The sequence below is a fragment of the Geotrypetes seraphini genome, chromosome 15, assembly GCF_902459505.1.
Source record: "Geotrypetes seraphini chromosome 15, aGeoSer1.1, whole genome shotgun sequence".
Taxonomy (NCBI): Eukaryota; Metazoa; Chordata; class Amphibia; order Gymnophiona; family Dermophiidae; genus Geotrypetes; species Geotrypetes seraphini.
This window is the reverse complement of record NC_047098.1, coordinates 2,102,909-2,128,201: the sequence shown is the minus strand read 5'-3', so window position 1 is coordinate 2,128,201 and position 25,293 is coordinate 2,102,909. Positions and strand designations below refer to the sequence as shown.

General features: G+C 43.9%; 1 protein-coding gene across 1 annotated transcript in view; it reads right to left on the bottom strand.

Annotated features, from left to right (window-relative positions):
* FBXO42 (F-box protein 42) overlaps nt 1-25,293 on the bottom strand; it is a 64,957-nt gene that overhangs the window by 24,179 nt on the left and 15,485 nt on the right. Inside the window, exons 3-4 of the mRNA XM_033921931.1 lie at nt 24,357-24,473; nt 12,679-12,813 (exon numbers count right to left, since the gene is read on the bottom strand). Coding sequence (XP_033777822.1) covers nt 12,679-12,813; nt 24,357-24,473 — 252 coding nt within the window. The remainder of the gene's footprint in view (nt 1-12,678; nt 12,814-24,356; nt 24,474-25,293) is intronic.

Sequence of the window (25,293 nt, the reverse complement as noted above, 5' to 3'; positions counted from 1 at the left end):
CACCATTTTCTTTCAGGAGCTGCAAGCCCTTACTTAGAGTAGGGAGGGGCGTGAACACTAGAAAACTGAGACTAGGAAGCTAAAGGGGCAAGATCAATGTATAGATAAACTATGCACATGCCTAGAGAAAGAGGGAGAGAGACTGCAGATCCACCAAGTGTCCTGCATAGCAATGGGAGCTTTGCATACCAAGGGCGTTGAGGCCAGTCCGGAGCTACTAGAATCACCAGGCCATCCCACATTGCTATCAAGCGGATGATCCGACCTCTAAACACCAAAGCTGAACAGAGTGGCAGGTACAATTCTGGGTAGACTGGATGGACCATGCTGGTCTTTATTCACTACCATTTATAATGTTACTAAGAAACGGAGTCTGCTAGTTGATAGAGCACATCCAGCATGCTCTCTGCTAGGTTCCAAGATCCAAGACATGGAAAGATTGTCAAGTTTCATCAAACCTTCTAAATTGACAGGGATATCCTGAGTCCATAAGTAGGGAGATCTGTTTTAGCAACTAGTAAAGAAATATACATGAGATGGGGTAATACAGATCTAATGTTTATGAATGGGGAGAATTTCTGATGTTCTAGTGGGCGCTCTTCCGAGATTCACTGAATACTCAATGGTGTAATTCAGCAACAGAGTACAAATGGAGATGGTTCATTGAAAGGTAAAAGTCCTGGACTTCAGAAATACTAATCTTATTAGATGGAAGAAAACTTCAAAAGGTTCCTCGACTAAATGGGAAAACTAGAATTAGAAGAACAGTGAAGAAATATAGAAATGGAAGAAAAAAAAGTGCATAATGGGACAGACCTGTAGAGACTCATGTGGAAATAAGGAATTTTTTTTGGCAATATATTTCTGTTTGGTGCTCACTGAGAGGGGCCAGTAGCAGGACTGCAGAAGACTGCCATAGATGGGAATAGAATTTAAGTAGATTGCTTTGTGAGGAGCTAAACTAGAAGCAGACAAGCAATAGAGCCAGACAAAATACATCCCAGGGTACAAGGGAGCTAAAACCAGGTTCAACCTTTTTGAGGCTGGATCTGAGTGAATGATCCTCCAATTCATAAAAGTGGAAGAGGGGGAGGAGACTGTGAATATAGATTGCTTAGTCTGATCTTGAACAAGACTCGTGTCTCTACCAGCAACCAGTGCAACAAACGATAATAAGAACATGATCATTCTTCTTCAAGCCAAAAATCAATTGGACTGCCGTATTCTGAATCATCCTCAATTTTCTTAATAGTTTCTTGGAGGCTCCTAAGTAAATAATATTGCAGTAATCCTAAATAGATAGAACTAAAGCCTGTACCAATAGTCTAAAAGATAATGGGTCAAAATATTTTTTATGGTCTTTAACTCCCATAGTGCAAAAAACGCATCTCCTTATCTCTGGTTTTCCTCTTTGTATTATATTATTGTAAATTGCTTAGATAAAAATAGTTATAAAGAGGAACTATGCTAGCTGAGCTCAGTGGGGACACAGGGAGCTATGCTTTGTAGTCACTGGTCAGGGGCTGTCGTTGGTAAGCTTATTTAAATAAAACCCCATTTTAGCTGTCCGAATACCCAGGGCTAGGTCTAGCACCAACATCTGCACACCCAGCCCACAGTCACACTGGTACTAATTAGTCTGAATGACTCTGCCAAAGTACTCCCAGCCAACTCCAGTCAAAAGACTTCATTCAGGACCAGTACCGAGATCTGTGTACCTCTCGGTCCTGCACTACAGCACGCCCTGCTTATCCAGGACTGAACCTACAGCATCTTTTGCTATTCAATGAAGCCACAAAGCAGCAGAATTAGACAGATTTTTGAGAGAAGCAAATATCTGCTCTTTCTTCCAAGTGCCTTGAGACCCACATTTTCATGGGTCTGTTAACTTTAAAAAAAACCCACAAAACTTCACCTACGATAAATCTAGGAAATTTTCTTCACCCTATTTTCCCAGGCATCCTGAAATGAAATTCACAGGATTCTTGCAGGCTGTTTATCCTGTAACTGAAATGGTCTGGAAAAGGCAGTGCTCTGGGAATCAGACTGATAAGAAAAATGCAAACAATGTCAGACAGGTCAAAGTGCAGTGGGAGCTAGGCAGAGTGGCTCCCAGTCACATTCACCAAGGGAATCTCACACGCCTCTGGTCAGACCCAGCGCTCCAGAGGAAAACACAGACCGGTGTCTAGTGAGGGCTGTTAGAAGCACTTTGAGAAGGGGAGTGGAGCAGGACTACTGAGAGTGAAAGGAAGCAAAGGCTGGTCCTGTTGAATGAGGGGGAGAAAATAACTCGGCCTCCAGCAAACTTCTTCAGGTATTTTTCAGGGCAAAAAATTAGGTTAGGTTCCTGATCCGCCCAGTGGCATAGTGAGGGTGAGAGGTGCCCCCCCTTGCCCTCTTCTCCACCCCCCTATCCCCCCTGCCGCACGTGCTCCTCATCACCCCATCGGCTCTCCCGCTGACATCACTTCATATGCACGGCACCCGGAAGTCACATCAGCAGGAGAGACGATGCAGTCTCGAGGAGTATGTTAAAACTGTTGCTCGTGGCGAACAACTAGAGGTACAGAAGGAGCGGTGCCAGTGCCCCCACCATCATGGTCCCCGGGGCAGACCGCCACCCCCCTTACTATGCCACTGGATCTGTCCGTCTCTCTCGCTCATTGGTTCTAATATGAGAAAGAAATTGTTTAGCTTACAGACTCCACCTTTCAGATGGCTTTTCATGGGAACATCCCAAGATTCTCTAGAACTGCAGAAAGTGGATCCCAGAGTAAAACAGACCCACAGCTCTACTTACACACATTTAATCAGACCCCTAGTTATAAAGCCTCTTTCACAAAGAACCCTGCCTCCATATTTCTAATTCTCGATTAATAACAGATTTACCCACAGCGGTTTACAATACATTAAATAGTAATCAAGTATTAGGAGCAGACACAGAGCGGCTCAACCTTGCTCCACAGCTACTGTGAAGGGAAAGGAAGTACTTGCAAAATCTAAGAGACCATTTTAGCTACATTTTCCGATTCTGCTTAGAAACTGAAAAAGGTCCACACTAAAGTTTTTGTTCCGTTTTAGGGAAACACAATGTAGTTTAAACCTGGAAGGCATCGGTGTGGTACATGGGGGGCACACCGGACTGCTTTTACCAGTGGGCAAAAGGCCCTGCATAAATTAGGCTGATTTTTCTCTTTCATCAGAACTCTTACTTTTTCAAGTGTTCGAAGGCTTATCTTTTTCAAAGTGCATTTCAAAATTTATATTAGACATTCAAGTTTAATAAGTGAAGAAAGAATTGTATATACTCTAGATCCGATTTTTTTTTTTTAAATTTCAATATGTGAGCCGATTGTTTTAGATGTTTTGTGTGTGTTTTATGTTGATTTTAATGTCAGGGTTTTATGTTTTGATTTTGTATTTTCTCTGTTACCTGCATAGATTTTCGGATATGTGGGATATAAATGTCAAATAAATAAAACAGACCATGCTGGGTCCTTCTTGTTCACCACATATCCTTTACAACAGAGTACAGCTGTTTCAATAAATGATACACGTTCCATTTTATTTTTCAGCCTTCCTGCTCTATTGCTCTTTCTGACATGGACTTCTTCCTTCTGATAGGCAGAACCAACAGAACCATCAATGGCATGGCTTATATAATGTCTCTGCACATTTATACTGAATTTTTAAGGGGAAAGGGGGCCAAGGAAGATGTGCTGCTGGGCTGGGGAGGCAGCCACAAAAGTTTGCCCTTGTAGATAGTTAAAGCACTCCTGGCAGCACACACACAAAAAAAGTGCCAAGCTAACCACCACCTACATGTGCTAGAAATGAATGCAAAGAGATTTTGCAGCAGGGAAAAATAAATAGGAAGAAATAAGTAACCTCTGAACTGGCACTGCTCTTATACAGACACTGCCCTTGTGAGAAATTAAATAAGCAACAGAAACCTTCTCAGGCCTCCCATGTCAGAAAAAAGGAATCCGAGCCCTTTTGTAGGGAACAGAGTTCGGACCTATAGAGGTCAACTGGCTTTTAATGACAGCATGCTCCCCCTCCATCTACATCTCACGCCTGAATTATTTCCAAGCCTTAAAGGCATCTTCTTCTACAGCCCTTTCTCTTAACTCCATTGCTCTACAGAGTAGCCTCCTAATGTCTACAAATCTCCAGCTGAATTCAAATATTTTTCAAGTAGATCCATGAAGAGAAGAACAGATTCTTGGTTTCACATACACAGAACATGTTCAGGGAGTGTGGTATTATTCTTGGAGGGAAAGGGGGGTAAGTCAGCTTTGAGATTATCTCACTTTCAGAAGGAGAAAAAAAATCTTTTCTTTAGAGTTTTCAAGCTGTGACAGGTGCAAGGGTGTCAAGTCTCTAGACAACCCTTCAGCCCTACGCTCTCCCCTCCTTTAACATTCAGGTCCTTAGATCCTCTCCCCCATCCCCTGATAAACATCACAACCATACTTTTAACTACTAAATTTTGCTTTGTGTGATGAAGGCATTTCTCAAATGGCATTAATCTAGGTAAATGGACTCCCTGCAGTTAAAAACAAAAGTGCCAACAGTTCTGAGGTTGTTTGGCTGTCAGAATCTATTGTTTTTCTCCAACTGGTACTACTCTCTGCAATCCCCCTCAATCTGCCACCCCAGGCAGCTGCCTAATGGTTTGGCTGGCCCAGCTCATCACTAGCTTTCTGTAAATCTCTTACAACTGCTGAAAATCTCAATACCATGGGCATTTTACAAAAGCCTAGGTCAGTATGTTTTGGCTCTTATAGTCTCGTTAAAATGTCAGTAGTGCAAAGCAGCAAGATTGTAGAGTCCAGGCTGCCATTTCCACTGCATATCCTGGTTCAGCAGCACTTGAGGAACAGGAAATGATGTTTCAAATTTCATTAGAGCTTGATATAAGAACATAAGAGTTGCTCATGCAGCGGCCCTCTGGTCAAAGACCAGCGCCCTAACTGAGACTAGCCCTACCTGCATACGTTCCGGTTCAGCAGGAACTAGTCTAACTTTGTCTTGAATCCCTGGAGGGTGTTTTCACCTATGACAGACTCCGGAAGAGCGTTCCAGTTTTCTACCATTCTCTGGGTGAAGAAGAACTTCCTTATGTTTTACGGAATCTGTCCCCTTTTAACTTTAGAGAGAGTGCCCTCTCGTTCTCTCTACCTTGGAGAGGGTGAGCAACCTGTCCTTATCTACTAAGTCTATTCCCTTCATTACCTTGAATGTTTCAATCATGTCCCCTCTCAATCTCATCTTTATGCAGGATAATCAAAAGCATCTTTGAATACAAATGTCTTCAGTAAGGATATGAAACAGTCAGTGGAAGGTTCATGTCTCAAGTCACTGGGCAGGGTATTCCATAGGGAGATAGATGGCAGGCAGTGAAGGCCAAAAGGTAGTCACACCAACCTCACCCCAACCCACCAAACCCCATTCTCCTCTCCTGGGTTTGTCCCTCATTCATGTCCTGAACTGCAGCTGTAACTACAAAACATTACCCCTGGGGCCAAGGGTATTACGCCCTCGACAAACCTGAAATTAAGTGCCACCCAACAATGAAATTTGAGACCCCTTGTCTCCCCCCACCCGAGAGCTTCATAATCTAACTGAACAGCCATCCTCTCTCTCAGTGAATAGGTTTTGATATTCAGTCCATAATTTGGTGAATGGTCTGAAAACTGCTCGTCTGCCCTGCAGGTAAAAGGGTTCATAGACAACGGCGCGAAAGACAAAGGCGCGCGCCGAAGAAAATTATAGTTTGTAGGGGCTCTGACGGGGGGTTTTTGTTGGGGAACCCCCCCCCACTTTACTTAATAGACATCGCGCCGGCGTTATGGGGGGTTGTAACCCTCCACATTTTACTGTAAACTTAACTTTTTCCCTAAAAACAGGGAAAAAGTGAAGTTTTCATTAGAATGTGGGGGGTTACAACCCCCCAAACCCCCCACAACGCGGCGCGATGTCTATTAAGTAAAGTGGGGGGGTACCCTAAAAACAGTAATTTTGAGCGGTGCGCGCTTCCACGCTGCGCTCAATTGTCTGGGCGCGCCTTGTCCCGGTGCGCTTTTGACCTGACAACAGGTAAAAGTACTATCACAAGATCAATGTCCCATACTTTCTTCGATATTTTTTTACCATAATTTTCAGGGCTTCAGACATGCCATTTGGTCACCATATGTTTTTCTGGTAACCAAGTGTTTCTTAATGGCTATGGCTTCTTCATTTGCCCCCTCGATGTATTGATTTTCTTTATTTTTGTATTTTAATATTTTAATTATTTTTCTTTATATTTTCTTATATTTTAAAGTGCTTAGTGCTAATATAAATATAAATATCAATAACTTAATCTTTATAACTAAAAACTTATCTCAAATATTTTGCACTGCTCGTTTCACTCTCTCTTATCCAGTCGGGAAAGGGACATGTTTCGCCGTTAGGCTGCTTCAAGAAAAAGTCCCCCTTTGTAAACTTATCCAAACCAACCCGATCTATGTAGTTTCTGCTTGTCCTAGGAGAAAGTGTAGTTACTTACCTGTAACGTAGGTTCTCCGTGGACAGCAGGATAGTCAGCCACAAAACCCACCCGCCTCCCCATACGGCTGACCCGGCCACAGCTAGGAACATCCTGGGGATTAGGGGGAAGCAGGGGGAAATGGGTAGAGCTCGGGCATGCCCAGTGGGGCCCGGGCACTGCACGTGCTCAGAGAAAAAAAAAAAAATCTCTCTGAGCTATTGGAGAGCTTATCCGCAAATTGGGAGCTGTTGGGACAAATGAAGAAGCCATAGCCATTAAGAAACACTTGGTTACCAGAAAAACATGTGGTGACCAAATGGCATGTTTGAAGCCCTGAAAATTATGGTTAAAAATATCTAAGAAAATATGGGACATTGATCTTGTGAATAGTTCTATGAATGATTGGTCAATGCCATATGAATGACTGAGACATTTACTACTGCAGGTAAAAGTAAGCATTGATAGTTATCAGAGTTAGTCTGCCTAATGGTTAAGCCACCCACCCACAAGTTCTGGAAACCTAATTTCTGCTGTGGCTTATTAAACCACGCAGTAAATGATTTCTTGTAAGCACCCAGCTAAAAGAAGTTCTCATGTGTATATAGAATTTTAACTGCTTCTCAAGCTTCATTAGAACCAACCAAGTAACCTCAATAGACCTGCTGTATGAGCAAGAACACTCCCCCACCCCCTGCTCACACACATTAACAGCCAAAAGAAGCTTCGTCACAAGTTAAAGTAAGCGATGCTCATTTCCAGCTGCATCAAGCCACTCCAAGCACTGCCCTTAGCATTTCTGGCAACAAATACCCTACCATGAACAGCCAGATAAAGAAAGTTGCTCCTGGCCTTATTAACATTCTGATGCATCAACAGTAATGGCATGCGATGGGCAGGAGCAAACCTCAACAAATTCACTACATGTTCATACAAAGAGCAGGAACTGTCCAAATCCATCTGTGGTAGAGAGGCTCGAGACAGAATCAGAAGCATTTCCTCCAGGCCTTTTCCCATGGGATTGTCAGCTGGTGAATATTCTCACAGGACTCTGTCAGTCAGTGCCCTTCCAGCGAGGGGCAGAGGTATTTAAGGTTCAGAATGATGTCAAGGTAAAGATTTATTGTATACATATAGAGAATTTTCACAGCCAGGTAAAACTGCCCTCAGTAAGCAAGGAGGGATTCCTAGAACTGTGTTTAAAATTGAGAAAAGAAAGCAGCACGCATTCTGGACCTCTGAGCAGATGAAAAGTACGCAGCAGTGATTTCACTCTTCCTACGAAAATAGAAAACTGTCCCCTAAGGAGTGGGGGGTTTAGAGCCAGGAGAGCAACAAACGTGTACAATGGTTGGGGTTGGGGTGGGAGTGGTTTTCTGTATAGGTCTCCTGAACAGGAATATAAAAAGGCTCTTCATTTCCTCTAAGGTTCTTAACGTACAAATATGTTTACTCAATATGGCAGCACATGCTACTCATTTTTTATTTTAAAGCTCGATAGCACTACCTTTGTGATCCTCTTTTCTGGTTTTAGCCCTCAAAAATGTTCTACAGGTTCTCCTCAGGGGAAATAGAAGCAACTAATGCCTGGTGGGAAGAAAAGTCCCTGTACGGAACCGTGAGAGAGAATGACTGAGACTCCACAAGAACATACCTGCTCCTTTCCCACAGCACAAGGATGCCAGGGTTAACAAGTCTTGGCACATCTAGATCCAGCCCTTGAACTCCTGATCGTCTGAGATCCCAGCTATCTTGCTGGTTATGAGAAACCATTTTGGGCATTCAGGATCCACGGTACCAGCACAACAGCAGCAGGAAAACTATATTGGGGGTCAAGCTCTTGCTGAAATCCAGAGGAGAAGGGATCTTGATGGCCTGTTGTGGATTCTACCTACTGAATCTTCATGGCAGAGAGAGACTATTCTAAGCAAGGTCATCGGCACTATGTAATGACTGATCCAGCAGTTTCCTCAAAACAGAACCAGGATTGAAATATGGCACCTTGGGTCTTTTTAGCCCTATTTTATGAACCTAATCTAGCCTCATCCAAGGTCACTGGCATTAGCTGTGAGCATGCTGCCTCTGCACCATTCCCAGCCCGAGGAAAGTCTACCGTAGAATCAAACCAAGACACCCATGCCACCAAGACACCAGGTCAGCCAAGAAATATACATATATAACATAGTAAATGATGGCAGATAAAGACCTGATACTCATTTAAAAAATATCTGATTTGATTAGCACGTCTTCTTTGATACGACTGTAAAGTCTGGTTTGTCCTTCAAATGATGAAATTGCCGTCCAAGCTCACTTCAGCCTATCCAACCATCCCATTAAGAACATAAGAAGTTGCCTCCGCTGAGGCAGACCAGAGGTCCATCTCGCCCAGCGGTCTGCTCCCGCGGCGGCCCATCAGGCCCATTGTTTGCAGGATATCTACTGTAATGTCTGGCCAGTAATATCCTCATGTTCCATATTAGTGGACTTCACATTGATGCCCACTCCAGCCCATCCTACACCGAATCAGCACATATGGGACACAGACCGTGCAGGTCTGTCCAATACTGGCCTTAGTTTTTTCATTTGCATTCTGATCAGGGTCTAAGAGCAGTATATTTAGTTCTCAATGGATTTCCCTCCTATGTTTAATGTAGCTGCACTGCGAGGCCATGAAGCATTTTCTTTTAAGAGGAACACTGATTCAAATCTGTAGTTTCCAATATATTTGCCTGGGTCAGAACTGCCATACTGGGTCACTGCATCAAGTCCAGTATTCTCTATAATACGGTCAAAATTAGCTGCTAGAACCCGATTCCATACTGCTTGTTCCCAGGAATAATAGTCTCCCTCACCCTCCCAAGAGTTTATGGACTTCCCTCCAGGAACTTAACCAAACCTTTTCAAAATCCTACAGATAAAAGCTGAGCTTAGTTGTACATTGAGAGAAAAAATATTTTCTCAAATCTATTTTAAATATTCTACTTACTAACTTCTTAACATGTCTTCTAATCTTTGCACTTTTTAAAAGAGCAGACAACTGATTATCATTTCCTCTTTCCACTCCACTCAGGATTATATAGACCTCTAGCTAGAGAATGACATGGTGACTGTTACCTGCAGGTAACCTGCCAGAATGGGGGGGGGGGGAATCAACTGCTTGCCACGGATGCGGGTATAAGGTCATTCACCGCCCCATGGAGTGGTGAATGGCCTTGTTCCCGAGTCGCCTCCCTTCCCACCCTTCTGGGTCAACAGCCCCCCTTGTGAATCCAGCATCCTCCCCCACCCTCGCACCTAATGCGTTCGCCGCTGCCGGGGATCTCATTTATAAACAGGCCTCCTTCCTGCCTCCCTCTGCCAAAGCTGACCCAGAAGGCTTCCCTCCGATGTCAGAGCTGATGTTGGAGGGAAGCCTTCCATGCCAGCTGGGGATCCCAGTTACCTCACTCAACAGTCCTTTCAGCTGGGCTGCTCCTTTCTCTTTTCAGCTGTACTTGTTTGCAGGAATGCACCGCTTGCAGCAGCTCTTGCACGCCGCATGTGGCTGATCCGGAAGCATGGCTCCTTTCCTTTCTTAATTATTCCTGGATTATTCTTTTTAGCTACTGCCATATACCGATTAGAGAATTTCAATGTAATGCCCACAATTACACCTAGATTTTTTTTTTTTTTTTTTTAAAGGTGGGTGACTTCTAATGTGAAAACTAGTTCATGTAGCTATAGACTGGGTTTCCCCCCTCCCCCCCCATATAGATCATCATTGCCCCAGGTACATTAGATAGATTGTGAGACTGCCAGGACAGGGAAAATGCTTGAGTATCTGAATAAATTCTTGTAAAGTTTCAAGTTTTATTAAAATTTCTTATACCACTATCAAATTTCAGAGCGATGTACAATTAAAAATTATTTTTACAAAAAAAAGACAGGAATGCAGGTTAAAACTTTACAAAAATCAACCACATGAGGAGTTAGTAGGACAAATAATACATAGATTTAAGACAAACAGGAACAAAAGGGAAATATGGGATGAACTACAATAATCTGAGGAAAGTGAACATAAAAGGAAATATATGATGGTGGGTGGGGAGGAAGAAAAAGTTTAGCCCTTTACGATCTGTTCAGACCAATTTGACCATTCCTTTCAGTACTGCCAATCCTCTCTCTAGGAATGTCCTTATTCTCTTTTCTCTTCTGGTTTTTCTTACATAAGAGAGCTACCTGGGATATCCATTTACCATCTGCTAGAGACACAGTAAAACTGAGGGCAGTGTGAAGTCGTTGTCCTTTGTTTCCATCTGCTGCCAAAGGGGCACCACTTGTTTGCCTGGACATTCAACTCTCTCAGACTGAGACACAATCCATCAACCATGAGAAACTGCTATAGATGCTGCTAAAGAAATCCACAGCTCAAACTAGTTAGTGCAAAGTCACTAAAACCATTCAAACAAGTGATCTCACTAGAAAATGACGTGGGGAAAAATATGTCCCTGTCCCTGTAAACAGCCATAGCTGTGAACGTACTGGAAGCCTTACCTGAAAAGGAGTATAAAAGGTCTAAACTTTGGTTCCTCATCAAAGTTCAGAAGACCTTTTATACTCTTTTCAGGTAAGGCTTCCACCATGAACATAAAAACATAAGAATAGCCTTACTGGGTCAGAACAATGGTCCATCAAGCCCAGTAGCCCCTTCTCACAGTGGCCAATCCAGGTCACTAGTACCTGGCCAAAACCCAAGGCGTAGCAATATTCCATGCTACCGATAAAGGGCAAGCAGTGGCTTCCCCCGTGTGTCTCTCAATAACAAACTATGGACTTTTCCTTCAGGAACTTGTCAAAACTTTCTTAAAACCAGCTTTACTCATGTTTTTAAATATTTTAATACTGACCACAGGGGAAACCCCTAACAGCTGAGCTGGCAGCGGAAGCCTTGAAGCCGGCAGCTTCAGGAAGTCCTGCCAGCTCAGCTGATCAGAGATTCCCCTGCGATCAGTTCAGCCGGTGCAAAGACCCCACCCTCCATTGGCAGGAGGGATGCCCACTCCCTCCTTCCTCATGACACCAAAATCAGCAGGAGGGATGCCCACTGCCTCCTGCCTGATGACACCACAGACAGCCACCCACACACCCAAAATTGGAAGGGATGCCTACTCCCTCCTGCCTGAATGACCCTACCCTTGAACAACCACAACCCTCACGTCCCATACATTGACTGGAAGGATTGACTACTCCCTCTTGCCAGCAGACCTGCCTCTTCAAAATGAATGGCCTTCCCCTTCCTGTTGCATCGACTAACAAGAGGCGAACATGTATCTGACTATTACATTAAACTGTATTGGCTGAAGATCAATTTTAGGGTCCGATACAAGCTACTGCTGTTGGTATATTTGAGTCTGCATGGGTTGGCCCCCAAATACCCTATTAAGTGTATTCAGGACATAGGTACTTATTTGTCCCACCTAGAAAGGAGATTCAATTACAGACAATGAGGGCAGGAGCATTCTCCTGAGGCATGAAACAAGCTACCCAATAAGGGGGGTTTGATGAAATTCAGAAAACTGTTAAAACGTCATCTCTTTTGTGAAATGAAGTATGGCTGACAGGGGGAGTAGAGAGATTATCTGTGATTAATATGGTTGATGACCCCTGTTCTATGTTTAGTGTTAGATTGTCTTGCTTTAGATTGTTTTATGTATGATTTTATGTATGTTTGGTGAATTTATTATGTATGTTTATTTTGTGCTTTGCTTTGTATAAGGTGAATAATAAAGAAAGACAATTTAAAAAAAACAGACGATAGGGGGGTTCCGTACTATGAGGACAAAGCTTTTTATCACTCCCGTGGGCAGTAAAAAGTTTTCCCCGTGTCTGCTGCAAGTCAGGCTTTTGTGTTTCCGCCGTGGTTAAGTTGCAGTCCGCCGTATCAATCTCTACTCAAGACCTAATCAGTAGATTATCAAATTGGTTTCCTGTAATAACCAAGCTCCACTTATTCGAGTCCAATCTTAGTGTGTATGTTATACTAACTCAAGCAACTTTTCAAAAACGGTTCTCAAGACCAATTTCAGTGTGGACAGAGCTTAAGAGTACCATCATTCTTCAAAGATAAACCTCCTTGTAAAGCTATTACGCCTGTTTTCTCTCACCTGATGCCAGGGGTCGAATCCATTCTTTGCTATTTAAGTCAAGCCTCCAGAGGTCATTGAAAGCTGCATTGCAGCTACTCTGTGTGCAACCCCCAAACACATACATAGATTGATTGGAGTCATAGTAGCACGCACCTGGAAGGAAAACAGAGAAACATGCCATGGTCACAGAGACATTACAATGATCAGCGAACTCTGGAACAGAAAGATCCGACATGAGGGGGGAATTTGATTAGAGAACTTGCTCGAAAAATTTAAAGTCAAACTTAAAACTTTTCTCTTTAAAGAAGCCTTTACTCTCTAGTACCAGCTTCCGCTTCTCAAACCTTTAACTCTTGTGAAGCCTTGAAACACCAAATTCTTCTTCTGAAGCGATCCCCATCCTAATGTTTTACCACTCCCCATTTACCCTCCTTTTTTACATAAAAAATGTTGTCCAAAAAAATGGGGAAAAAAATCTTACATAAAGCACAGAAACTTTCGGTCCATAGCTGCAAGCTTGCTCAAAAAAATCCCCTAGCACAGAAACTTCACACAAAACCAGCCCAGTTCCAAAGCTCTGCTAGTCCTACTGGTGCTGAAGACTAGCTGGCATCCATTCATGAGTTTCTGAGTGGTGTGGGCTCCTTTAAGGCTGCCTTAGAACCATCTGAAAAAGACGGCCTTTAATACAAACAGGAATACGGTCAGCTTTAGGCCTATGCAGCTCTCGCCCCAATCATTTCTTAATTTGCTTCCACTTCCTTATTCAGTGGTGACTTGTGCGAGTCTATAATCTAATTGAACCTGTCTGCCAGAAGACAAAGTCAGTCACCTATAGCAGATGCTGCCCAAGGACAGCAGGACATATATTCACACGGATTAATACATATTAACAGGCTCCCCTGCTTGTCCTCATAGAATGCATTTTCCCTTAATACCAATACATCATTTATAGCCCACATATACCAGTTCAAATTCAATGCAGTCCTCAAGAGCCACCAAGTGAGGTTTTCAGGATATCCCCAAGGCACACAAATCTCATGCATATTCATACCACTGCAAATATTCTGAACACCTGACCTCCTAGGGTTTCCCGAGGACTGGAAGTGAATACCAAGGCCTTAAGGTATGTGGATTTTAAAAGAAAAATATTTTTGATTTGGCTCACACATTTTTCAGTTGTAGAACAAGACAAGTATTTTCCTATCCCAGGAGGGTTTTACAATGTAAATCCTTGTTGGAGGCAATGGAGGTTCACAAGGAGCTGCCGTGGAATTTGAACCCTGACATCTCACTGCTCCAACCATTAGGCCACTCCTATTAGAACTAGTCTAATTCAACATTACAATAGTCTCGCACAGAAGGGGTGATCCTGTTCCCTCTGTTTAGTAAAACATGACCAGCTGTGTCCACAACCACTAAATGCCTTTAGAGCAGTCCTACTGCCCCAAATACCGAGTACCCAATATACTCAGTGTGGGGCTCCCAATGAAGATTAGAAGCACCTGTTTTCAGAATAATATGGTGGAGAGGAATTGAGAAGGGCATTTCCAACAGTGGTCAATCTCGGTCACAACTACCTGGCAGAAATCCAAACAGCAGCTACTGATCTAAGGGAAAGCAGTAGCTTCCCTCATATCTGTCTCAATAGCAGACTATGGAATTTTCCTCCAGGAACTTGTCCAAACCTTTTTAAAACCAGCTATGCTAACCACTGTTACCACATTCTTCGGCAACAGGTTCCACAGCTTAACTATTTGATGAGTGAAAAAAATATTTCCTGTTTGTTTTAAAGGTGTTTCCATGTAACATCGAATGTCTCCCGAGTCTTTGTAATTTTTCAAGGGTAAAAAAAAATCAAGTCACTTTTACTCGTGCTACACCACTCAGGATTTTTTTTAGACTTCAATATCTCTCCTCAGCCATCTCTTTTCCAAACTGAAGAGGGAAAGGGATTGGGACTTATATACTACCTTATATACACAGCCACACTCAAAACGGTTTACATATATACAGGTACTTATGGAGGATTAAGTGACTTGCACAGGGTCACAAGGAGCAGCAGCCCTAACCTTCATATGAAAGAAGCTCCATCCCCTTTATCATTTTGGTTGCTTTTCTTTGAATCTTTTCTAATTCTGCGATATCTTTTTTTGAAAGAGGGCAACCAGAATTGAAGGCGAGGTCACCCCATGAAGCAATATTCTTGGTCTCTACATATAGCACAAAAAAGGTTGCCTAAAATGATTTCATAGAATTCTTATTTTTGAGATGTATGGAAAACATCTCTCTATTTCTTATAAGGAAAGGTATGTTCTCTACCCATGACTGTCTTTCATGTTGCTTTTCCTTACTTCGGTTCATGGTTTCTTTGTTTTTAATTCTAAAAGTAATGTATCAAAATTAGTGATTTACTATATCAGGAAGTAAAATGAAAACAACAGTCTAGGTTATCAATAATAATGTTACAAAAAGTGCAATGTATCAATGAAGAAGAGTGTGTGAGTGTGTGGGGGGGGAACATTAACAACTTACACCATCTTCTGCCATATCAAGGTTTTCTGACCCTGTGCAAGAGCCTTCATAACTACAACAGCTAAAAATGTAACAAAAAGTCACCTTTTAAGATTAACGGTAACAGATTACATAGAATAGATATTATCTTAAAGCAAAACGATGACGAAAAATCCAACGAAAGCTGCAGTGTAGGAACAACAAGCAAGAAACAAAATGCAGACAATATGTACTAGATGCAGGCTATGTTTATTATAGCAAATATTAAATGTGGTCAATTATACCACCTTTCAATAAAGCAAGGGACCCAACACGGTCCGTGTTTCGATAAACACACCTTCTTCAGGGCTCCATGGTTGACAAGGTTTTGAATAAAATTGCAATTGAAACTGATAGTGAACATGAGCCTATGCAGTCATAAAATAAACACGAGATGACGGTCTATAAAACTTAAGTTTTAGTTTACTTTATTAAGCAGAACGTGAGATAAAATCACGATGGACTACAGAAAGATTAACTAACCAGTGGCATAGTAAGGTGGGTCGGTCCGTCCCAGGCACCGTCTTGGTGAGGGAGCCCCCACCCCCTCCTTCCCCTTAACCATACTTCTATCTCTTCGCTGGCATGAGCAGCAACTGCAACCTGCTGTTCGCACGTCAGCTCTCCCTTCCGATGTCACTTCCAGGTCCCGGAGCTAGGAAGTGATATCAGAGAGAGAGCCAACGCGAGCAGCAAGTTAAAAGAGGTACGGGGTAGGGAAGGGGGGTGCAAGTGGCAGGGGGGTCTTGGAAGGAGCGCTACTGCCCCAGGCGCCTCTTACTGTCACCAACACCCCCAGATGGAAGACCCTTCTGAACAGGCTTCAAAGGACCATCTAAAATTAAATTCTTATTCTTTTGAGTGTATGGAAAACATTTCCACATTTCTTAGAAGGAAAGAAGAAAGGTTTATCAGTGGTTTCCACAAAGACAGGATGGACACCATCTCAGATTGGGAGAATTGATCATTTCCTTTCTCAATTTAATACACATCCATACCACAACACATTGATATTTTTATTTCTTTGTCCCCCTCCCCCCCCATTTTACTCTAAAATTAAAGAAAAATGATAAACATGAAATTAAAATCTTATGTCACCTAGAATTCTTTTGGATGAGCAGACTCAGACTTGAATTATGTCAGCAGTGGAGAAGGTCATTCAGTTAGCATTCCACAGCAGGATTTAAAAAGCTTTGGACAATTCTGTAAAAGAAAAATCCATATGGACTTGGGGAAATCCACTGCTTATTCCTAGGATAAGTAGCATAAAATGTTTTACTCTTCTGGGATCTTGCCAGGTACTTGTGACCTGGATTGGCCACTGCTGGAAACAGGATACTGGGCTCGATGGTCCTTTGGTCTGTCCCAGTATGGCAACTCTTATATTCTCATGTGAGCCAAGTCTAGGACAATCAAGCCATTGTGACATCACCGATGAGTTTGGCTCTTAGGCATTGGTGGAATGAGGCATTATGACATCACAATCTCAGCTCTAGAATGTTGCTACTCTTTGGGTTTCTGCCAGGTACTTGGGACTGGGTTGGCCACTGTTGGAAACAGGAAGCTGGGCTTGATGGAGCTTTGGTCTACTACTACTCATTTCTATAGCCCTACTAGAAGTAGGCAGCACTATACACTTTATATGCAGGTTCTTTCTGTCTCTAGGGGGCTCACAATCTAAGCTTCTGAACCTGGCGCAATCACAAAAACAGCACAAAGGACTACTGGGCTTGATGGACCGTTGGTCTGACCCAGTAAGGCTATTCTTATGTTCTTAAGAACTGGGACTGTAATTCTTCATTCACAAAGACCCGATACTGTCAGTGTTTTAGCCGAAAGCCTGCATCAGGGGTCTATATAGTTGTCTCATAAATGCTTGAACGATGTAAAACTCAAGAATGAAAGAGAGATTCAAGTCCCAGATAAAGACAAACCCGTATATATATCAGCATAATCACAACACAAACCGCATTCTTGAGTGCTCCTTCAGATAAAAATAAAATGGAAAGTGTGAAAAGTGTCAGGCCAAAACTAAAGGGTCAGGATCAGGTATATGGCAGCACTGTCTGTTCAGACTCTGATTAAATAATCATTGCTTAGAGCTCAACCTACCCAGCAAGAGACAGCAATCAAGTCTGAAACCACAGGAGAACGCCATTAACCCTCGATCATATTCATTACTCAGAAACATACAAATGCAATTACCAGATGCATCAATTTAGATCTTCGCCTTTTTAATCACAAACCAAGACAATGGATAGAAGGGCAATTTCCAAAAATGCTATTTTGAAAATTGCCTACTCTGTACATAAAGCACAGTTACTTACCGTAACAGGTGTTATCCAGGGACAGCAGGCAGATATTCTTGACTGATGGGTGACGGCACCGACGGAGCCCCGGTACGGACAATTTTAGAGTGATCTCACTCTAAGAACTTTTAGAAAGTTCTAGCTCGGCCGCACCGCGCACGCGCGAGTGCCTTCCCGCCCGACAGAGGCGCGCGGTCCCTCAGTTAGTATAAGCCAGCTAAGAAGCCAACCCGGGGAGGTGGGTGGGACGCAAGAATATCTGCCTGCTGTCCCTGGATAACACCTGTTACGGTAAGTAACTGTGCTTTATCCCAGGACAAGCAGGCAGCTATTCTTGACTGATGGGTGACCTCCAAGCTAACAAAAAGAGGGATGGAGGGAAGGTTGGCCATTAGGAAAACAAATTTTGCAAAACAGATTGGCCGAAGTGACCATCCCTTCTGGAGAATGTATCCAGACAATAATGAGATGTAAAAGTGTGAACTGAGGACCAAGTAGCAGCCTTGCAGATTTCCTCAATAGGAGTGGAACGGAGGAAAGCTACAGATGCTGCCATTGCTCTGACTTTATGGGCTGTGACAGAACCTTCCAGTGTCAGTCCGGTCTGAGCATAACAGAATGAAATGCACGCTGCAAGCCAATTAGACAACGTACGTTTAGAAACAGGACGTCCCAATTTATTCGGATCAAAGGACAGAAAGAGTTGGGGAACTGATCTGTGGGGTTTCGTACGCTCCAGATAGTAAGCAAGAGCCCTTTTACAATCCAAAGTATGCAGAGCTTGTTCCCCAGAATGAGAATGAGGTTTTGGAAAGAAAACAGGTAAAACAATGGATTGGTTGAGATGAAATTCAGAAACAACCTTGGGGAGAAACTTTGGATGTGTACGCAGAACCACCTTGTCATGGTGAAAAACCGTAAAAGGTGGATCTGCAACCAGTGCATGAAGCTCACTGACCCTCCTGGCAGAGGTAATGGCAATAAGAAAAAGCACCTTCCAAGTGAGAAATTTGAAAGGAGAGGTAGCTAAAGGTTCAAATGGAGGTTTCATTAAAGCGGAAAGAACCACATTGAGATCCCAGATAACCGGAGGGGCTTTAAGAGGTGGTTTCACATTGAAAAGCCCACGCATGAACCTGGATACCAGGGGATGAGCTGAAAGAAGTTTTCCATGGACTGGCTCATGAAAAGCTGCAATGGCACTGAGGTGGACCCTGATGGAAGAGGACTTCAGGCCAGAATCAGACAAAGAAAGAAGATAATCCAACAACGTCTCCACCGCTAGGGAAGTGGGATCAAGATGATGAAGAAGACACCAGGAAGAAAACCTCGTCCACTTTTGATGGTAACATTGTAGAGTGGCTGGTTTCCTGGAGGCATCCAGAATGGAACGAACGGGCTGAGACAAAAGAGTATCAGTCGAGTTCAGCCCGAGAGATACCAAGCCATCAGGTGTAGAGACTGGAGGTTGGGATGCAGAAGGGTTCCCTGCTGTTGCGTAAGCAGAGAAGGAAACAGAGGAAGAAGAAAAGGTTCCCTGGAACTGAGTTGAAGTAGAAGGGAGAACCAATGTTGCCTGGGCCACCTCGGAGCAATCAGAATCATGGTGGCTCGTTCCCTCTTGAGCTTGAACAAGGTTCTCAACATGAGAGGTAGAGGAGGGAAGGCGTACAGGAACAGATTCGACCAGTCGAGGAGAAAAGCATCTGCTGTGAGACGGTGTGGAGAGTAAAGTCTTGAGCAGAAACGGGGCAGCTGGTGATTGTGAGGAGCTGCAAAGAGGTCTATCTGAGGAGTGCCCCATTGAGTGAAGATAGACTGTAGAGTTACAGGGTCGAGTGTCCACTCGTGAGGCTGGAGAATTCTGCTGAGTTTGTCCGCTAATGAATTCTGTTTCCCCTGAATGTAAATAGCTTTCAGGAAGAGATGATGATCTATGGCCCAATTCCAGATCTTCTGGGCTTCCTGGCATAACAGGCGAGAGCCTGTCCCACCCTGTTTGTTGATGTAGTACATCGCAACCTGATTGTCTGTGCACAACAGAAGGACCTGAGGAAAGAGAAGGTGTTGAAAGGCCTTGAGGGCGTAAAACATCGCTCTGAGTTCCAGGAAATTGATTTGATGCTTCTTTTCCTGGGCTGACCAAAGACCCTGAGTCTGGAACTCGTTCAAGTGAGCTCCCCATGCGTACAGAGAGGCGTCGGTGGTGATGACTAGTTGATGAGGAGGCTGATGGAACAGAAGACCTCTGGATAGATTTGAGGATACCAACCACCATTGCAGAGACTGACGAAGAGATGATGTCACAGATATGTGTCGTGAGCAAGAGTCCGACGCTTGGGACCACTGGGTCGCAAGGGTCCATTGAGGAGTGCGCAGGTGAAGACGGGCATGAGGTGTGACATGAACTGTGGATGCCATGTGTCCCAAGAGCACCATCATTTGTCTTGCTGAGATGGACGGCAGAGGAAGTACCTGGTGACATAGAGACTGAAGGGTCTGAAGCCGATTGGATGGCAGGAAAGCTCTCATGAGGAGTGTGTCCAGGATCGCTCCAATGAATTGAAGTCTCTGAGTGGGAATGATATGAGATTTGGGTAGATTGATCTCGAATCCCAGAAGTTGCAGAAACTGGATGGTTTGGTTGGTGGCCAGAAGGACCGCTTGGGCAGAAGTGTCTTTGATCAACCAATCGTCCAGGTAAGGAAATACCTGCAGGTGGTGAGAGCGCAGAAAAGCCGCCACCACAATGAGACATTTGGTGAATACCCTTGGAGATGAGGCAAGACCGAAGGGCAGCACCTTGTACTGGTAATGACAATGATTGATCATGAATCGGAGATATGGTCTTGAGGTTACATTGATCGGTATGTGAGTGTAAGCCTCTTTGAGATCGAGGGAGCATAGCCAGTCGTTTTGATTTAGAAGGGGATAAAGTATGGCTAAAGAAAGCATCTTGAATTTTTCTTTTACTAGATGAATGTTGAGATCGCGAAGGTCCAGGATGGGTCTGAGATCTCCTGTCTTTTTGGGAACTAGAAAGTAACGGGAGTAGAATCCCTGCCCCTTTTGATCTAGAGGAACTTCCTCTATAGCGTTCAGAAGGAGGAGGGATTGGACCTCCTGAATAAGGAGGGCTGATTGAGGACTGTTCAAAGCAGACTCTTTTGGCAGGCTTTGAGGTGGGAGAGTCTGAAAGTTGAGAGAGTAGCCGTGGCGGATGATGTTGAGGACCCATTGGTCCGAAGTGATTACTTCCCACCGGCTGAAGAACAGAGAAAGTCGACCTCCTATTGGTTGAGGCAGGAGAACAGGAACAGGGATACTGGCTATACTGCGGAGAAAGAAGTCAAAAGGGCTGTGACTTCTGCTGAGGAGGTTGTTTCGCAGGTTGCTGCTGTTGCTGCTGTCGGGGAGGCTGACGTTGCTGTTGCCTCTGACGTCGAGGTTGTTGAGCAGTGGTAGGCAATGGACGGGCTGTGAAACGGCGTTGATAAGCCGATTGCTGCCTGTATGGTCTCGGTGGAGGAGGCTTCTTTTTATTCTTGAGCAGGGTATCCCAGCGCGTCTCATGAGCCGAGAGCTTTTGGGTGGTAGAGTCCATGGAATCCCCAAAGAGCTCATCCCCTAGGCATGGGGCGTTGGCTAACCGATCTTGATGGTTAACATCAAGCTCGGATACCCGAAGCCAGGCCAAACGGCGCATAGCCACCGACATAGCTGTCGCTCTAGATGTAAGTTCAAAGGTGTCATATATGGACCTAACCATAAACTTACGAAGTTGGAATAGAGACGACAAGCAGGAGTGAAAAGATGGATGTTTTCTTGAAGGAAGATACTTCTCGAAGGAAGCCATGGTGGTAAGGAGATGCTTTAAATAAAAAGAAAAATGAAAAGCATAATTACTAGCTCTATTTGCTAACATAGCGTTTTGGTAGAGCCTCTTACCGAATTTATCCATGGCCCTTCCTTCTCTGCCAGGAGGGACAGATGCATATACACTGGCTCCTGAAGTCTTTTTAAGGGTGGATTCGACAAATAAGGATTCGTGTGGAAGTTGAGGCTTGTCGAACCCAGGAATGGGAATTACCTTGTATAGAGAATCCAGTTTACGTGGGGCCCCTGGAACAGTTAAAGGAGTCTCTAAATTTTTATAGAAAGTTTCCCTCAAGATGTCATGAAGGGGAAGCTTCAAAAATTCCTTTGGAGGCTGATCAAAATCAAGGGCATCCAAAAAAGCTTTAGACTTTTTGGATTCAGCCTCCAAAGGAATGGACAAAGACTCACACATCTCTTTCAAGAAATTGGAGAAAGAGGAAGTGGTCTGCTTGGAGGATGGGTCAGGGAGAGCCGAATCCTCCTCCTCTGAGGAACATTCTCCTTCAGAAAGAAAGGGTTCCTCTGAGTCCCCCCACAGATCAGGGTCTCTGACATGGGAAGAATGGTCCCGAGACTCAGGTGTCGATGTTTGCATGTGTCGGGTTTTGCGTACCGACTTACCCGACCTCATCGATACCGAGTCAGGCGATGTTATCGGTCGCACCGGTGCCGAAGTCTGTACCGATTGATGGTGAGCTGTCGGCTCCGGTGCAAGGACTGGCATCGATACCGATGAAGTTAGGTGAAGCGGTACCGAGACAGTAGAAGCAGGTAAAACAGGTTCGACAACCGGTACCGACACGGGTTGATGTACAACCGGTACCGATGGCTCGGTGCGGACTGGCACCGGAAGGTTCGGTGTCATTATAGCAGGAAGGAGTCGTTCTAATTGCTCCTTAAGCTGCACATGAAGGATGGCCGTAATGCGGTCATCGAGGGATGGCACCGGTACCGCTTTTTTCTTCTGCGGTACCTGCGGTGCCGCTCTACGCCCCGGAGATGAGGAGCCCGATGTCGAGGGACTCACCTCAATAGGGGCGGAGCGCTTCCGCTGGCGTCTAACCGGCGGCAGGACTGGGCTCACTGCACTCGAGGCCGGAAGACGTTCCAGCGGGGAAGGCTTCTTAGCCGGCTTACCTGACTGTTGGGATGCCGGTGTGGAATCACGCGGCGTCGAAGACGAGGGTGCCGACTGAAGCGGTGCCGAAGCCGGAGTCGAAGGAACGGGGTCGGACATCTCGGCACCGAATAACAAACGCTGTTGAATTAAGCGATTTTTTAATGTTCTTTTCTTTAAAGTAGCACAGCGGGTGCAAGAAGAGGCCTGATGCTCAGGACCCAAACACTGCAAGCACCAGTTGTGTGGGTCCGTGAGAGATATAGGCCTAGCACACCGCTGGCACTTTTTAAAACCCGGTTGAGGGGGCATGAAAGGGAAAACGGCTTCCGCCAAATCGAAGGCCGAGGCTTCGATGGTGGCAGAAGGCCCCGCCGGGGAAAAACCGAAATTGAAGAAAAAAGAAGTTTTTTTTTTTTGTTTTTTTTTACCAAAATAAAAGTAAAGTAATAAAAGAAAGTAATAAAGTCAAAAGTTTACGCGAGCGGGAAGGCAAGTTATAAAAAAATTTCAACAGCCGTTGAAAACGCGTCTTCTTAGCTCCGCGGAAACTAAGAAACTGAGGGACCGCGCGCCTCTGTCGGGCGGGAAGGCACTCGCGCGTGCGCGGTGCGGCCGAGCTAGAACTTTCTAAAAGTTCTTAGAGTGAGATCACTCTAAAATTGTCCGTACCGGGGCTCCGTCGGTGCCGTCACCCATCAGTCAAGAATAGCTGCCTGCTTGTCCTGGGATAAAAGCATATTTCTAATGAAGTCATTCTTGGAGATAGGTTAGACCAAAAAAAAAAATAATAAAAAAGCACATTATTAACAGGAAAGAAATAGAAAAGTGTCTTGGCGGCCAGTTCTTCCTCTGAAATTCTTCCAAATTGAAGTACCCGTATAATTTTACTTTGAAAATAGTCCACAGATAAAAAAATATCCATGGAGAAAGCAACATAGAAACATTATGGCAGATAAACATTATGGCACATCCAGTCTGTCCATCCCCAGGATCCACTATCTCCTCCTCTCATGAGATCCCAAGTGCCTGTCCCATACTTTCTTGCATTCACAGTCTTTGCCTCCACCACCTCCACCAGATTTTTCCATGCATCTACCACCCTTTCTGTAAATAAGTATTTCCTTAAATTACTCCTGAGCCTATCACCTCTTAACTTCATCCAATGCCCTCATCTGGAGTTTCAAGTGAAAAAGACTCGCCTCATGTGTATTTATGCCACATAGGTACTTAAATGTCTCTATCATATCTCCCCTCTTCCACCTTTTATCAAAGTATATATATTGAGATTTTTAAGTTTATCCCCACACACCTTATGACACAGACCACTGACCGTTTTAGTAGCCTTCCTCTAGAAAGACTCCATCCTGTTTATATCTTTTTGAAGATGTGGTCTCCAGAATGTACTGGCTATACACTTCTTATGCACTCAAGTATCCTTCTAGCTTTTGCCAGCACCTCTTCAACCTGTTTGGCCACCTTAAGATCACATACAATCACATCCAAGTCCCACTTCTCTTTCCTGCACAAAAAGTTCTTCACCCCTAAACTGAATCGTTCCTCAGGTTTTGTAGCCCAAATGCATGCCCTTGCATTTCTTAGCATTAAATCATAGCTGCCAAATTTCAGACTATTCCTCAAGCTTCATTCACTAGGTCCTTCCTCATGTTATCCACACCATCAGGGGTATGTACTCGATTGCAGATTTTGGTATCATTCCTCTATACCATGCTGAATAGAGAAGTAGAAGGAAAGGAATAGCAGGGTATCTTTAATTATTGACTAGCTAAACTCCAATTAACCTTGCAGAGCTGCATGTGAGATCTGGGCTCACTTACTGTGTGAGAAGCGTTGTGTGATGGGGGTCCCAGGATACGGGTATGTTCGACTCTCCCACTGAATGTTCCCTTCTTGGACAGCTTTGATAAAGCCATAGTAACACTGATGTGCCACACCTAGAGAAAGGAAAAAAAAAAAAAAAAAAAGATTCAGTGGCACAAATTTAATTTTCCTCCTGGGGGAATGCTGTACAAACATGGAATGATTGCAGAGACCCATGCAGAGCTGGAGAAGAGAGAGCGCGCTAGAACGTGAAAAACCAGCAGGAGAAGCAGCCTAAAGAAAGAAAGAGTTGCTGCAATCTCACAGGACGATAAGCCACTGCTTTCTTCTTGCTCACATGGCTCTCTGCATGTGAGCTGCAGTGCCTAAAACCTTAAGATGTTCTCATAAAACTGAAAACTGTAATATTTTGGATACTGACATCTGCACAGTAGAGATGATGACAGAAAGGTTCAATATGTCTAAAATCTTTGTTATGGACAATATTAAAATTTCAGACTGAGTTATCAGTACATATGACACATCACAAGTACTGAATTACGTTTAAAATCTTATTACTGGTTTTCAAAGTTCTGAATAATTTGGTGAGTTTAAAATCTTTAAGGTCAGCTTCTAAATCTTTGATTGGGATCCCTTCATATCAAGAGATTATATTACAAGAGTATTGTGGTTCAACTTTTAAAGTACTAGGACCTAAATGAAGACCAGCCTACCTTTAACAACGAAGAAGGTAGAGACCCTAGGAGCATTTAAAAACCTGAAAACAATGTTTGTGCAGACATATGGGAAGATTTATTAGCCCACCCTTTAAGTGCTAAGGCAGCATTTTCCAAGCTGTCAGATTTTTAATGTTCCTCTCATATATCATATGAACATAAGACTGAACCTTGGTAACCTGTAGGTCACCACAAGCTTACACTATGTTTTACCAGA